We start from the raw sequence: 17,592 nt of genomic DNA, 5'->3' as shown, positions 1-17,592 counted from the left end.
GGTGTGTAAGGGTTAAGTGAGGATAATTCTTTTTAAAGATATCTCCTAAATTCATTGCTATATCCATGGGATAGATAGGTATATGTCATTTCACTGCACTCACTTCCCCAATCCATGTCCAGTATATTAAAGTAAAACATGAAGTACATATTCTTTTTGAGTGATTAATTATGGTAAATTTACATCATATCAGGTACAACATAGAAGCCATTTCATTGCAGTATGACTGGTGTCCAACTTGAGGAAGAGCATGTGAGAGGGTTGTTCTGCCACAGCATGCAGGATCCAGCATATATCTCAATGTTATGCCAGTATCGGAGACTCCTTTTTTCGATGTATGGACCAAAAGGAAGCTCAGTTTTGATTTCTAATGCTGCAGGAAGGGAAATTTTGATTGCATCATCTTCTGAAGTTATAAAACAGTTATCATTTAATCATCCAAGTGTAAAGTACATTAATGCACTGATAAGTGCTCAGCATGCAACTTGTGGTCTGAATGGTCTCTACACTGGTGCCCTTTGTGTCAGGCTGTTAGAAGAAGCTCTGAGATGTGAGGAGGATGTGCCTCACCCAGTGCTCAGTGATATTTCAGAATGGATCATATCTGAACTACTAGACCTCCTTTCAAAGTATCCAGCTGAAGTAACCCTGGATTTGGACATTGGGGATATGGAGCAAGTTACTTCATTTGTGAAGACAATACTTAGGGCAAAGAACTGTTTGAACCTTAGCACACCAGCAGTTCATGATCTCAGTCTTAATATTGTTCGAGCATTTCTTAAAAGTGTCCCAAATGAATATTCCTCAAATGGGTTTGGCCATGTCTACATTGCTACCCAAGAAGGATCCTCATGTACAGAGGGCATGGTCTTTGATGGTGTCTTACACAGGGAACCAGACATATGTCCTCAACGAATTGAGAAGATGGGAGTGCACAACATCTTTAGCATCTTGCTCTTTAGTGTGCCAATACTTTGTGTGGAAGGAAGGAATATATCCATGCATTGGAGAGGGAGAGGAACAGTAGAGGAAAATTTCATTAATAAAGTTCTTCCTAGCCTTCTTTCATGTATGAAGAGGAGAAACATCCATATATTAGCTAGCCAGAAGCCAATCCACCCAGTTATTAAATTTGAACTAGAGCGAAAAGGTTATTTAGTACTGGAGAGAATGGGTACGAGCACCACTGAAGCAGTTATGAAAGTAAGTGGTTGTCAAGCTGTCAGTGACTTATGTAACCTGTCGGTGGAACTGGATAATGTTTTATTGGGCAAGTTGACCACTGTACAGCATATTGTATATAACCAGAAAACTTATATTTTACTTGACTACACTGAAAGTTGTGTTTCTACTCTCCTACTTCCTGTGGCAAGTCCAAGCATTCTTTCAACTCTTAAGGTGGGTTTTATTGTTCATTTTAGTCTGTGACACTTGGCTTGAATTACCTTTCCAGATTAAAACTGCAGCAAATTTCTTATTCTTAGATGAAATTTACCTGTCAGGATGCCAAACTTCCACCAGTTCTTAACACAGTAGTAAACATTAACTCATGTGGCTGAAGCTTGAAAGTATTATTAGTAATTTAATGTGCACATTTATGGATGTAAGGAGATGACCAGAAGGATTACATAGAGTGTGTTAAAACGGATGGGAGGGACCATAGGAGATACGAGAATTATGATGTATTGGTTGATATTCTGCACAAACCACCCAGCTTTACAGCAGGCTGTAGGTGAACATGGCTAAGAATGTGTGCAAATATATGAAAAACAAATAATTGGTTTAATTTTCAAATGGAATTCAAATCCTTTTGATGTTGGTGAGTTATGTAAGGCATTTATGATAACTGAGGTGGAACTACACAGAAAAGCAGATACCTGCATACAGTTTCAGGTCTGAGGCCGAAATGTCCTTTATGGTCACATCTGCAGGAAGAGGAAATCCAGTACAGCGTTGGTGTTCCATTTTTTTGTGTCTTTAAAGTATAAGTGCCAAGAAAGTTTCAAGTGATACCAAAGTGATTGGGAAATTTATATTGATGATTTACCAGTTTTAGGAAGGTAGCAAATGATCCCAGGCATTTGGTTGTCCCTACCCTTTACTAGACAGCTAGGCTGGGGATTCCAAGTTCTACAGAATTAATTTTCCCAAAGTGCATTCCTGAGTGTGCCATTCATCTGCCCCATTTAAATGGGATTTATGTTATTGATCATAAGTATATGGCATAGATAATGAAGTAAATGATATGCTTCTTTGTCCGTGTACAGCACTATAGTTTATGTTATTGATTATAAGTATATGGCATAGATAATGAAGTAAATGATATGCTTCTTTGTCCGTGTACAGCACTATAGTTTATGTTATTGATCATAAGTATATGGCATAGATAATGAAGTAAATGATATGCTTCTTTGTCCGTGTACAGCACTATAGTTTATGTTATTGATTATAAGTATATGGCATAGATAATGAAGTATATGATATGCTTCTTTGTCCTTGTACAGCACTTTAGTTGATGTTATTGATCATAAGTATATGGCATAGATAATGAAATATATGATATGCTTTTTTGTCCTTGTACAGCACTATAGTTTATTCATATTTGTGTCTATATTTTCTTATATAGGTAGTAGGTGGTGTAAGGTGCTTACCACTAGGTAAGCACAAACTAGGGAGGTGTTGGGAGGAGTAGTGATATGATAGCAATGAGTCAGCTCTGCATTGGCTCAGGTCATTTTCTTTCTTTACCTCATAAACACATGGGTCACTGGAACTCAAATGCAAACCTCTCTCCCTTTCACCTAACAACATTTAACTCATATGAAGCTTATTCTAATATCATGTTTCCTTTATCCCTTGGAGTAGGGAAGTAAGAAAACTACCCTTTTATCTCCAGCCTGTCATAAGAGGTAGATAGTAGGGGCAGGCACAGGAGCTGGAAACTGTCCCTGTCCCTTGCATGTATTTCACTTTATGAAAGTGGAAAAGGAGCCAAATGAGGAGTGATTTGCGAAGGCTCTGGCTACGATGTCTGAATGTGCATGGATGTAGCCAGGATGAGAAAGAAGAGATAGGTATTACAGTTGGGGAGAGGAACATGGATGTGCAGGCTCCAAGTGAAATTAAACATTAGGGAAAGGGAGAAAATTGTTTGGGAATGTCCATGGTGTAAATTCTTGGGTTAGTGTGAGGATGAAAGCAAAGGAAGGGATAGAACTTTTATTGAAGAAGTTTTAGGTGTGTTAAGGAATGTAAGGAAGTGAGTTACAGATGGTTGTGGTTGAGAATGTAAGTATGTTATGAGAGGTGGGTGATTGTTATTTCTTTTGTACTATCACTCAGAAAAGTATCTGAAAAATAATGTTCATGACAATGAGACACATCAGAAGTACACTTTTGGGAAATGGTAGAGGACCAGGCATGAAGGTGGTAGCCCTGCATGCCACAGCAGTTGCCGTATAGCATGTACAACATTTCCTGTCGTTAACATCTTCCATATGAATATAATTTGTATGGTTATATTAACTGGGAATGGCAACACACGTAAAGACATTTTCAGTGTTAGACACACATCATAAGCAATATGTTAATGGTTATGCTTAAATGTGCCTTCTTGCAACATTACCTAGAAGTAAATGCATGTGTTGACTGTATCCTTAAGTTGCATTTGATACTCAAGCATTTATTAGATATCAAGATAGTATTTTTTTTTTTTTTTCTTTTTTTTTTGCTTTGTCGCTGTCTCCCGCGTTTGCGAGGTAGCGCAAGGAAACAGACGAAAGAAATGGCCCAACCCACCCCGATACACATGCCTTGATTCAATCCACCGACAGCACGTCAACCCCGGTATACCACATCGCTCCAATTCACTCTATTCTTTGCCCTCCTTTCACCCTCCTGCATGTTCAGGCCCCGATCACACAAAATCTTTTTCACTCCATCTTTCCACCTCCAATTTGGTCTCCCTCTTCTCCTCGTTCCCTCCACCTCCGACACATATATCCTCTTGGTCAATCTTTCCTCACTCATTCTCTCCATGTGACCAAACCATTTCAAAACACCCTCTTCTGCTCTCTCAACCATGCTCTTTTTATTTCCACACATCTCTCTTACCCTTACGTTACTTACTCGATCAAACCTATTCACACCACACATTGTCCTCAAACATCTCATTTCCAGCACATCCATCCTCCTGCGCACAACTCTATCCATAGTCCACGCCTCGCAACCATACAACATTGTTGGAACCACTAATAGTAATATAATAATTATATATTATTATTTTGCTTTGTCGCTGTCTCCCGCGTTAGCGAGGTAGCGCAAGGAAACTGACGAAATGGCCCAACCCACCCACATACACATGTATATACATACATGTCCACACACGCAAATATACAAAGCTATACATCTCAATGTACACATATATATAGACACACAGACATATACATATATACACATGTACATAATTCATACTGTCTGCCTCGTACATAATTCATACTGTCTGCCTCTATTTATTCCCATCGCCACCCCGCCACACATGGAATAACAACCCCCACCCCCCTCATGTGTGCGAGGAAGTGCTAGGAAAAGACAACAAAGGCCCCATTCGTTCATACTCAGTCTCTATCTGTCATGTAATAATGCACCGAAACCACAGCTCCCTTTCCACATCCAGGCCCCACACAACTTTCCCCCAGACGCTTCACATGCCCTGATTCAATCCATTGACTGCACGTCGACCCCGGTATACCACATCGTTCCAATTCACTCTATTCCTTGCACGCCTTTCACCCTCCTGCATGTTCAGGGCCCAATCACTCAAAATCTTTTCACTCCATCTTTCCACCTCCAATTTGGTCTCCCACTTCTCGTTCCCTCCACCTCTGACACATATATCCTCTTGGTCAATCTTTCCTCACTCATTCTCTCCATGTGATCAAACCATTTCAAAACATCCTCTTCTGCTCTCTCAACCACACTGTTTTTATTTCCACACATCTCTGTTACCCTTACATTACTTACTCAATCAAACCACCTCACACCACATATTGTCCTCAAACATCTCATTTCCAGCACATCCACCCTCCTCCGCACAACTCTATCCATAGCCCACGCCTCGCAACCATACAACATTGTTGGAACCACTATTCCATCAAACATACCCATTTTTGCATTCCGAGATAATGTTCTCGACTTCCACACATTCTTCAAGGCTCCCAGAATTTTTGCCCCCTCCCCCACCCTATGATTCACTTCCGCTTCCATGGTTCCATCCGCTGCCAGATCCACTCCCAGATATCTAAAACACTTTACTTCCTCCAGTTTTTCTCCATTCAAACTTACCTCCCAATTGACTTGACTCTCAACCCTACTGTACCTAATAACCTTGCTCTTATTCACATTTACTCTTAACTTTCTTTGTTCACACACTTTACCAAACTCAGTCACCAGCTTCTGCAGTTTCTCACATGAATCAGCCACCAGCGCTGTATCATCAGCGAACAACAACTGACTCACTTCCCAAGCTCTCTCATCCACAACAGACTGCATACTTGTCCCTCTTTCCAAAACTCTTGCATTCACCTCCCTAACAACCCCATCCATAAACAAATTAAACAACCATGGAGACTTTACACACCCCTGCCGCAAACCTACATTCACTGAGAACCAATCACTTTCCTCTCATCCTACACGTACACATGCCTTACATCCTCGATAAAAACTTTTCACTGCTTCTAACAACTTGCCACCCACACCATATATTCTTAATACCTTCCACAAAGCATCTCTATCAACTCTATCATATGCCTTCTCCAGATCCATAAATGCTACATACAAATCCATTTGCTTTTCTAAGTATTTCTCACATACATTCTTCAAAGCAAACACCTGATCCACACATCCTCTCCCACATTTGAAACCACACTGCTCTTCCCCAATCTGATGCTCTGTACATGCCTTCACCCTCTCAATCAATACCCTCCCATATGATTTACCAGGAATACTCAACAAACTTATACCTCTGTAATTTGAGCACTCACTCTTATCCCCTTTGCCTTTGTACAATGGCACTATGCAAGCATTCCGCCAATCCTCGGGCACCTCACCATGAATCATACATACATTAAATAACCTTACCAACCAGTCAACAATACAGTCACCCCCTTTTTTTAATAAATTCCACTGCAATACCATCCAAACCTGCTGCCTTGCCGGCTTTCATCTTTCGCAAAGCTTTTACTACCTCTTTTCTGTTTACCAAATCATTTTCCCTAACCCTCTCACTTTGAACACCACCTCGACCAAAACACCTTATATCTGCCACTCTATCATCAAACACATTCAACAAACCTTCAAAATACTCACTCCATCTCCTTCTCACATCACCACTACTTGTTATCACCTCCCCATTAGCCCCCTTCACTGAAGTTCCCATTTGCTCCCTTGTCTTACGCACTTTATTTACCTCCTTCCAAAACATCTTTTTATTCTCCCTAAAATTTAATGATACTCTCTCACCCCAACTCTCATTTGCCCTCTTTTTCACCTCTTGCACCTTTCTCTTGACCTCCTGCCTCTTTCTTTTATACAACTCCCACTCATTTGCATTTTTTCCCTGCATAAATCGTCCAAATGCCGCTCTCTTCTCTTTTACTAATAATCTTATTTCTTCACCCCCCACTCACTACCCTTTCTAATCAACCCACCTCCCACGCTTCTCATGCCACAAGCATCTTTTGCACAAGCCATCACTGCTTCCCCAAATACATCCCATTCCTCCCCCACTCCCCTTACCTCCTTTGTTCTCACCTTTTTCCATTCTGTACTCAGTCCCTCCTGGTACTTCCTCACACAGTTCTCCTTCCCAAGCTCACTTACTCTCACCACTCTCTTCACCCCAACATTCTCTTTTCTTTTCTGAAAATCCCTACAAATCTTCACCTTCGCCTCCACAAAATAATGATCAGACATCCCTCCAGTTGCACCTCTCAACACATTAACATCCAAAAGTCTGTCTTTCGCGCGCCTGTCAATTAACACGTAATCCAATATAGTATAATCCAATATAATAATATGTAAGGTAAAGAGTAATGGCATATCATGTTTATTACTTTAATATCACATGCAGAACCATCTATCACATGCAGAACAGTGTTCAAGTGTTTGGGTATGGATGCTGCCAACTGTTGTCCCTCTGGGCTATGAAGGTGTTCCTATGCCTGCAAGGCACTAATGATGACCATAGCACAACTATGATTGTATATGTAGGTATATGTTTATGTGAATGGATGTGCCTTTCCTTGTCTGTTTCCTGGCATTACCTCATTATCATGGGAAATGGCAATGAGCAGAAGAGGGTGTTTTGAAGTGGTTTGGGCACATGGAGAGAATGAGTGAGGAAAGATTGACCAAGAGGATATATGTGTCGGAGGTGGAGGGAACGAGGAGAAGGGGGAGACCAAATTGGAGGTGGAAAGATGGAGTGAAAAAGATTTTGTGTGATCGGGGCCTGAACATGCAGGAGGGTGAAAGGAGGGCAAGGAATAGAGTGAATTGGAGCGATGTGGTATACAGGGGTTGACGTGCTGTCGGTGGATTGAAGCAGGGCATGTGAAGCGTCTGGGGTAAACCATGGAAAGCTGTGTAGGTATGTATATTTGCGTGTGTGGATGTGTGTATGTACATGTGTATGGGGGGGGGGGGGTTGGGCCATTTCTTTCGTCTGTTTCCCTGCGCTACCTCGCAAACGCGGGAGACAGCGACAAAGTATAAAAAAAAAAAAAAAAAAAAAAATTATTATTTATTTCATTATACTTAATCGCCCTCTCCTATGTTAGCAAGGTAGCGCAAGGAAGCAGACGAGGAATGGCCCAACCCACCCACATACACCTGTATGTACAGAAACACCTACACACACACATAGACATACATATACATTTCAGCATATACATGCATAAACAAACACAGACATATACATATATACACTTGCTGCCTTCATCCATTCCCATCGCCACCCAGCCACACATGAAATAGCTTAAGCCAAGAGAACAGATGGGAACATCGGTGAAGGGGCCAATGGTAGGTAATAACAAGTAATGATGAAGTGAAGAGGAGTGAGTATTTTGAAGGTTTGTTGAATGTGTTTGATGATAAGAGTGGCAGATATAGGGTGTTTTGGTCAGAGTGTTATGCGAAGTGAGAGGGTCAGGGAGAATTGTTTGGTATACAGAGAAGAGGTAGTGAATGCTTTGCAGAAGATGAAAGAAGGCAAGGCAGCGGGTTTGGATGGTAATGCAGTGGAATTTATCAAAAATGGGGGTAACTATGTTGTTGATTGGTTGGTGAGGATATTCATTGGATGTATGGATCATGGTGAAGTGCCTGGGATTGGTGGAATGCATGCATAGTGCCATTGTACAAAGGCAAAGGGGATAAAGGTGAGTGTTCAAATTACAGAGGTATAAGGTTGTTAAGGATTCCTGGGAAATTATATGGGAGGGTATTGATTGAGAGGGTAAAGGCATGTACAGAGCATCAGATTGGGGAAGAGCAGTGTGGTTTCAGGAGTGGTATAGGATGTGTGGATCAGGTGTTTGTTTTGAAGAATGTATGCGAGAAATACTTAGAAAAACAGATGGATTTGTTTGTAGCATTTATTTCATATTATATGATGAAGGCATCTAATAGGGTGGATAAAGATGCTTTGTGGAAGGTTCCAAGAGTATATGGTGTGGGAGGTAAATTGCTAGAAGCAGTGAAAAGTTTTTACCAAGGATGTAAGGCATGGGTATGAGTAGGAAGAGAGGAAAGTGAATGGTTCACAGTGAATGTCGGTTTGTGGCAGGGATGTGTGATTTCTCGATCATTGTTTAATTTGCTTATTGATGGGGTGGTTAGGGAGTTGAATGCAAGAGTTTTGGAAAGAGGGGCAAGTATGAAGTCTGTTGTGGATGAGAGGGCTTGGGAAGTGAGTCGGTTGTTGTTTGCCAATGATACAGCACTGGTGGGTGATTCGGGTGAGAAACTGCAGAAGTTGGTGACTGAGTTTGGTAAAGTATGTGAAAGAAGAAAGCTGAGAGTAAATATGAATAAGAACATGGTTATTAGGTTCAGTAGGGTTGAGGGACAAGTAAATTGGGAGGTAAGCTTGAATGGAGAAAAACTGGAAGTGAAGTGTTTTAGATATCTGGGATTGGATTTGGCAGTGGATGGAACCATGGAAATGAGTCACAGGCTGGGGAAAGGTGCGAAGGCTCTGGGAGCGTTGAAGAATGTGTGGAAGGCGAGAACGTTATTTCAGAGAGCAAAAATGGGTATGTTTAAAGGAATAGTTGTTCCAACAATGTTATATGGTTGTAAGGCATGGGCTATAGATAGGGTTGTGCAGAGAAGGGTGGATGTGTTGGAGATGAGATGTTTGAGGACAATATGTGGTGTGAGGTGGTTTGATCAAGTAAATAATGAAAGGGTAAGAGAGATGTGTGGTAATAAAAAGAGTGTGGTTGAGCGAGCAGAAGAGGATGTATTGAAATGGGTTGGTCACATGGAGAGAATGAGTGAGGAAAGATTGACCAAGAGGATATATGTGTCAGAGGTGGAGGGAACGAGGAGAAGTGGGAGACCAAATTGGAGATGGAAGGATGGAGTGAAAAAGATATTGAGCGATTGGGGCCTGAACATGCAGGAGGGTGAAAGGCATGCAAAGAATAGAGTGAATTGGAACGATGTGGTATACCGGGGTCGACGTGCTGTCAATGGATTGAACCAGGGCATGTGAAGCGTCTAGGGTAAACCATGGAAAGTTTTGTGGAGCCTGGATGTGGAAAGGGAGCTGTGGTTTGGGTGCATTATACATGACAGCTAGAGACTGAATGTGAACGAAAGTGGCCTTTGTCTTTTCCTAGCACTACCTCGCGCACATTTGGGGGGAGGGGGTGGTTATTTTCATGTGTGGCGGAGTGGCGATGGAAATGAATAAAGGCAGACAGTATGAATTATGTGCATGTGTATATATGTAAATGTCTGTGTGTGTAAATATATGTATACGTTGAGATGTATAGGTATGTATATTTGCATGTGTGGATGTGTATGTATATACATGTGTATGTGGGTGGGTTGGGCCATTCTTTCGTCTGTTTCCTTGCACTACCTCGCTAACGCAGGAGACAGAGACAAAGCAAAATGAATAAATAAATAATATATCTATCTTGTGAAGGAGAAGATGAAGATTTGTAGAGGCATTCAAAAAAGAGAGCATATTGGGAAGAAGAGAGTGGTGAGAGTAAGTGAGCTTGGTTAGGAGACTTGTGTGAAGAAATACTAGAAGAGATTGAGTATAGAATGGCAAAAGGTGAGAGCAAATGACATGAGGGGAGTGGATAAGAAATGAGATGTATTTAGGGAAGCAGTGATGGCATGTGCAAGAGATGCATGTAACATAAGAAAGGTGGGAAGTAGGCAAATTAGAAAGGGTAATGAGTGATGGGATGAGGTAAAGTTGTTTGTGAAAGAGAAAAGAGAGGCATTTGGGCAGTACAAGGAAGGAGTGCAAATGACTGGGAGATGTATAAGAGAAAGTGGCAAGAAGTCAAGAGGAAGGTGCAAGGGTTGAAAAAGAGGGCAAATTAGAGTTGGGGTGTGAGAAAGTCGGTAAACTTTAGGGAGAATAAATTGATGTTTTGGAATGAGGTAAATAATGTGCATAATACGAGAGAAGAAATGGGAACATTGGTGAAGGGGGAAAGTGATAACAGGTAGTGATGAAGCAAGGAGATGGAGTGAGTATTTTGAAGAACTGTTGAATGTGTTAGACGATAGAGTGGCAGATGTAGGGTGTTTTGGTTGGGGTGATGTGAGAAGTCAGGGAGAGTGGTTTGGTGAAAGCCTTGCGGAAGATGAAATTTTGCAGTGTGGCGGGATTGGATGGCGTTGCAGTTGAATTTACGGTTAAAAAATACTGAAGGTAGAGAATGATGGAAGAATGCATGGAATAGCATATGTAAGAGAGGCATGTAAGGACAGGGATAAGTGGAGTCTCTTGCTGTTGCCACCCCTTCAATGGGAGTTCCAAAGGAAATGGGTCAGAGATATAGGTAAATAGATAGATGCAGTTTACCATATCATTCAATTGGTAAGATGTACCTGGCACAGGAAACATTCCAAACTGTACACTTGTACAGCCCATATTTCTGTTACAGTATATTTCTTAATATTGTACTCTTATTCATTTATTAGTATATGAATTAGTCATAAACCTACTAAAGTGAATTGCATTTAACAATATATTAAAAATATAATTTAACTTATTCTTTGCATAGTTAAAGACAAAAGTTATGAAAATAAGTGATGAAACTCCTGGTGCTCGGAATATTTTTCCTATATTTTTTCAGATGTAATTCATAATTGGGGAACTGGGAATACCTGTTTTAAAAAGAGAGATATACTTAAGTATATTCCTGGGAAATTGTATGGGAGGGTATTGATTGAGAGGGTGAAGGCATGTACAAAGCATCAGATTGGGGGAGGAGCAGTGTGGTTTCAGAAGTGGTAGAGGATGTGTGGATCAGGTGTATGCTTTGAAGAATATATGTGAGAAATACTTCGAAAAACAAATGGATTTGTATGTAACATTTATGGATCTGGAGAAGGCATATGATAGATTTGATAGAGATGCTCTGTGGAAGGTATTAAGAGTATATGGTGTGGGAGGCAAGTTGCTAGAAGCAGTGAAAAGTTTTTATCGAGGATGTAAGGCATGTGTATGAGTAGGAAGAGAGGAAAGTGATTGGTCCTCAGTGAAAGTAGGTTTGTGGCAGGGGTGCGTGATGTCTACATGGTTGTTTAATTTATTTATGGATGGGGTTGTTAGGGAGGTGAATGCAAGTTTTGGGGAGAGGGGCAAGTATGCAGTCTGGTGTGGATGAGAGGGCTTGGGAAGTGAGTCAGTTGTTCACTGATGATACAACACTGGTGGCTGATTAGGGTGAGAAACTGCAGAAACTGGTGACTGAATTTGGTAAAGTGTGTGAAGGAAGAAATCTGAGAGTAAATGTGAATAAGAGCAAGGTTATAAGGTACAGTAGGGTTGAGGGGCTAGTCAATTGGGAGGCAAGTTTTAATGGAGAAAAACTGGAGGAAGGGAAGTGTTTTAGATATCTGGAAGTGGATTTGGCAGCGGATGGAACCATGGAAGTGGAAATGAGTCACAGGGTGGGGGGAATGGGCAAAAGTTCTGGGAGCGTTGAAAAATGTGTGGAGGATGGGAACATTATCTCGGAAAGCAAAAATGGGTATGTTTGAAGGAATAGTGGTTCCAACAATGTTATATGGTTGCAAGGTGTGGGCTATAGATAGGGTTGTGCGGAGGAGGGTGGATGTGTTGGAAATGAGATGTTTGAGGAAAATATGTGGTTTGCTCAAGTAATGAAAGGGTAAGAGAGATGTGTGGTAATAAAAAGAGTGTGGGTGAGAGAGCAGAAGAGGGTGTATTGAAATGGTTTGGTCACATGGAGAGAATGAGTGAGGAAAGATTGACAAAGAGGATATATGTGTCAGAGGTGGAGGGAATGAGAAGTGGGAGACCAAATTGGAGGTGGAAGGATGGAGTGAAAAAGATTTTGAGCGATTGGGGCCTGAACATGCAGGAGGGTGAAAGCTCGTAAGGAATAGAGTGAATTGGGATGGTGTGTTATGCCAGGGTTGATGTGCTGTCAATGGATTGAACCAGGGCATGTGAAGCGTCTGGGGTAAACCATGGAAAGTTCTGTGGGACCTGGATGTGGAAAGGGAGGTGTGGTTTCGGTGCATTATACATGACAGCTAGAGACTGAGTGTGAACGAATGTGGCCTTTGTTCTCCTTTCCTAGCACTACCTCGCACGCATGCGGGGGGAGGGGGTTTGTCATTTCAAGTGTGGCGGGGTGGCAGCGGGAATGAATAAAGGCAGCAAGTATGAATTATGTACATGTGTATATAGCCATATGTCTGTGTATGTATAGGTACGTATATGTGCATATGTTGACATGTAAGTGTGTTCGTGGGTTGGGCCATTTTTTCGTCTGTTTCCATGCGCTACCTTGCTAACGCAGGAGACAGTGACAGAGTATGATAAATAAATAAATACTTAAGAATACGTATGTAAGCAGAAAGCATTTTTGGATTACATGTTAATTGATAGGCACGTGAAAGAGAGACTTTTGGATGTTAATGTGCTGATAGGGGCAACTGGAGGGATGTCTGATCATTATCTTGTGGAGGTGAAGGTGAAGATTTGTAGAAGTTTTCAGAAAAGAGAGAATGTTGGGGTGAAGAGAATGGTGAAAATAAGTGAGCTTAGAAAAGAGACTTGTGTGAGGAAGTACCAGGAGAGATTGAGTGCAGAATGGAAAAAAGGTGAGAGGAAATGACATAAAGGGAGTGGGGTAGGAATTGAATATATTTAGGGAAGCAGTGATGGCTTGTGCAAAAGATGCTTGTGGCATGAGAAAGGTGGGAGGTGGGAAGATTAGAAAGGATAGTAAGTGGTGGAATGAAGAAGTAAGATTGTTAGTGAAAGAGAAGAGAGAGAGGCATTTGGACGATTTTTGCAATGAAGTAGTGCGAATGACTGGGAGATTATAAAGGAAAGAGGCATAAGGTCAAGAGAAAGGTGCAAGAGGTGAAAAAGAGGGCAAATGAGAGTTGGGGTGAGAGGGTATCACTAAATTTTAAGGAGAATAAAAAGATGTTTTGGAAGGAGATAAATAAAGTGCGTAAGACGAGAACAAATGGGAACATTGGTGAAGGGGCTAATGAGGAGGTAATTACAAGTACTAGTGAAGTGAGGAAATGGAGTGAGTATTTTGAAGGTTTGTTGAATGTATTAAATGACAGAGTGGCAGATAAAGGGTGTTTTGGTTGAGGTGGTGTGCAAAGTGAGAGGGTCAAGGAGAATGTTTTGGTAAACAGAGAAGAGGTAGTGAAAACTTTGCAGAAGATGAAAGCTGGTAAGGTGGCAGGTTTGGATGGTATTGCTTTGGAATTTATAAAAAAAGGGGGTGACTGTGTTGTTGACTGGTTGGTAAGGATATTCAATGTATGGTTCATGGTGAAGTGCCTAAGGATTGGCAGAATGCATAGTACCATTGTACAGAGGCAAAGGGGATAAAAGTTAGTGTTCAAATTACAGAGGTATAAGTTTGTTGAGTATTCCTAGGAAATTATATGAGGGTATTGATTGAGAGGGTGAAGGCACGTACAGAACATCAGATTGGGGAAGAGCAGTGTGGTTTCAGAAGTGGTAGAGGATGTGTGGCTCAACCCTACTGTACCTGATAACCTTGCTCTTATTCACATTTACTTTCAGCTTTCTTCTTTCACACACTTTACCAAACTCAGTCACCAGCTTCTGCAGTTTCTCACCTGAATCAGCCACCAGCGCTGTATCATCAGCGAACAACAACTGGCTCGCTTCCCAAGCTCTCTCATCCACAATAGACTGCATACTTGCCCCTCTTTTCAGAACTCTTGCATTAACCTCCCTAACAACCCCATCCATAAACAAATTAAACAACCATGGAGACATCATGCACCCTTGCTACAAACTCACATTTGCTGAAAACCAATCACTTTCCTCTCTTCCTGCTCTATAAAAACAAGTATGGATGCCTACCAAAGCGGCAGAAGGCTAAAGTAATGCATAAAGGACTGAGTAAGTGACTAAGCATTGTAAGCTACATACAGTTGTGCAGGAGAAGTGATCAGCAACTGTGAGATCTTTCTGCTTTATCCTGGATCAGCAGCAAAAATGGCTCTCTCAAGGGACTGGAGAAATAGTAGGCTAGGGGTAAGGATTGTGATGAAACGTTAGATGAGGGAGGATTTGCTTGCATGGATACATTTACTTGGCTCTTTGTATCTTAGTCAGTGTCTCTGCAGAAGGCATATGTACAAGCTGAAATGATGGAAGAAGAAAACTTAGCTCTCTCTTGCTTTTACTCATCCTAATATATTCATTTAGTTTATTCCATTGATGCTCAGTTTCACGTAATGGCCTTTGGTTGTTGTATGTCTGCATCTTACCAAGAACTGATGTGTGTGTGTATAGGAAATAAAATGTCTGATTATCAGAAAACTGCTATTTTTCAGGAGATAACAGAGAGTTGCCTGGCAGCCCTGAGAATGGTGGTGGTGGATGGGAAAGTGGTGGCTGGTGGAGGTTGTTTAGAGGCTTGGATTGCTACTAGGATCATCTTTCTTTTAAACACCAACAAACAACACCTCATAGATGTCATGGATGCCTCTCCTTATCACATAAATAAGGTGAAGTACTCTACTACTGTTATGATCTCTTGTTAGTATATGAAAGATTTCTAGTCTGAACTTTTGAATGTAAAAACAAACAAAATATGTCACTTCCTATGTGTGTTGTTGAGGATTTGAGTTGAATTTTTGTTTTCCAAAAGCCACAATTTATTCATTAATGTATTGATCACCATGGTGCTCAGACTTTTCTGGGTACCAACAAAATGGAAACTTATAATTGCAAAATAACTACAGTTAAAAGGAAAGTTAGATGTGAAGTCTGACTAATCTTCTTAGGAAACCACAATCATATCAGGTTAGTTGATTCTGTTAGAAAGACAATATATTTTTACATGTTTCTCATTAAGTGAGGTAGCTCTGAGAGATGATGACTGAATAGCCTCATACACCCTCAATCTAATGGTAGAAGCAGTGAGCAAGTATCAAAGAATTTTTTTTCATACTTAATTGCCGTTTCTTGCATTAGCGAGGTAGCATCTGGAACAGACAAAGAATGGCCATATCCACTCACATCCATTCTTTAGTTGTCATGTGTAATGCACCAAAACTTCAGCTCCTTATCCACAACCAGCCCCCATAGACCTTTTTCCGTGGTTTACCTCGGACATCTAACATTCCCCGGTTCAGTCCATTGACAGCACATGGACTGTTATACCACATCATTCCAATCACTCTATCCCATGTATGCCTTTTACCCTCATGCGTATTCAGGACCCAATTGGTCAAAATCTTTTTCATTCCATCTGTCCATCTCCAGTTTGATCTCCCCATTTTCCTTGTTCCCTCCACTTCTGACACATATATTCTTGTTGTTAGCTCATTCTATTCCTATGACCAAACCATTTCAGCATCCCCTCTTCTGCTTTTTCAACCACTTTCTTTTTATTACCACACATCTCTCTTTTTGTTTCATCACATACTCATTCAAATCACCTCACACCACCCACATATTGTCCTCAAACATTTCATTTCCAACACATGCACTTTCCTTCACACAGCCTTATCTTTAGCCCATGCCTTATATCTATATAATATTGTTGGGACTACTGTTCCTTCAAACATACCCATTTTTACCCTCCTAGATCATGTTCTCTCTATCCTAACACTTTTCTATGATCCCAGAACCTTCAACCCCTCTCCCACTCTGTGACTCACTTCTGCTTCCATGGTTCCTTTCACTGCCATGTCCACTCCCAGATATCTAAAACACTTTACGTCCTCCAGTTTTTCTCCATTCAGATTCACATCCCAACTGACTTGTCCTTCAACCATGTTAAACTTAATAACCATGCTTTTATTCGCATTCACTGTCAACTTTCTACTTTCACACACTCTTCCAAATGTAGTCACCAACTGCTTTATCCCACTTGAATCTGCCTTTAGTACTTTATCATCAGCAATAATAGCTGACTTATTTCTCAGGCCATCTCATTCACTGACTGACTGCATACTCACCCCTCTCCCAGACTTGCATTTGCCTCCCTCACCAATCTGTCCTTAAACAAATTGAACAACCGTGATGACATCTTACACTCCCACTGAAGACCTTCCTTCACTAGGAACCACTCACTCTCCTCTCTTCCTACTTGTACACATGCCTTACACCTATGATATAAACTTCCCACTGCTTTTAGCAGCTTACCTCCCACACCATATATTTTTAAGAACTTCCATAAAGCATCTCTGTCTACCTAGCATATGCCTTCTCCAGATCCATAAATGCCATACAAATCCATCTGTTTTTAAGTAAAGCAAACACCTGATCAACACATCCTCTACTACTACTGCTCTTATCCAGTTTGATTTTCTGTACATGTCTTCACCCTCTCAGTTAATACTCTCTCATACATTTCACCAGATTTACTCAACAAATTTATACCTTTGTTGTTTAAACACTAATCTTTATCCCCCTTGTCTTCATACAGTAGCACTGTATGTGCATTTCCTCAATTCTCAGGCACATAACCATGATCCATACATACATTGAAAATCCTTACCAGCCAATCAACAACACATTCAGTCCGTTTCTAAATAAATTTAACTGCAGTACCATCCACTCCAGCCACCTTGCCTCATTACTTCTTTTGCAAGGCTTTCACCACCTCTTCTCTCTCTACCTAACCACACTCTCCATGACATTCTCTCTTCACATACCTTCCTAACCGAAACACCCTATATATGCCACTCTGTCATCAAACACATTTAACAAAGCATTAAAAATACTCACTCCATCTCCTCCTCACTTCATCCTTTACTGTTATCACTTCCCCCTTTTGCCCCTTTCACCAA

The 17,592-nt window shown here is 41.0% G+C and overlaps 1 protein-coding gene across 3 annotated transcripts in view; it reads left to right on the top strand.

Moving 5' to 3' along the window:
- Window positions 1–17,592, top strand: part of LOC139764467 (molecular chaperone MKKS-like) — a 91,078-nt gene that overhangs the window by 51,072 nt on the left and 22,414 nt on the right. Inside the window, exons 3-4 of one of the 3 annotated variants that reach the window (XM_071691020.1) lie at window positions 222–1,203; window positions 15,127–15,300. In XM_071691020.1, the coding sequence (XP_071547121.1) occupies window positions 223–1,203; window positions 15,127–15,300 (1,155 nt within the window). In that variant the 5' untranslated portion in view covers window position 222. Of the gene's footprint in view, window positions 1–221; window positions 1,399–15,126; window positions 15,301–17,592 lie in introns of all 3 variants that reach the window. The other 2 variants (XM_071691017.1, XM_071691019.1) reach the window with 2 other exon arrangements.

Source organism: Panulirus ornatus, chromosome 50, assembly GCF_036320965.1.
Source record: "Panulirus ornatus isolate Po-2019 chromosome 50, ASM3632096v1, whole genome shotgun sequence".
Lineage (NCBI taxonomy): Eukaryota > Metazoa > Arthropoda > Malacostraca > Decapoda > Palinuridae > Panulirus > Panulirus ornatus.
This window is presented reverse-complemented; position numbering and strand designations above follow the sequence as displayed.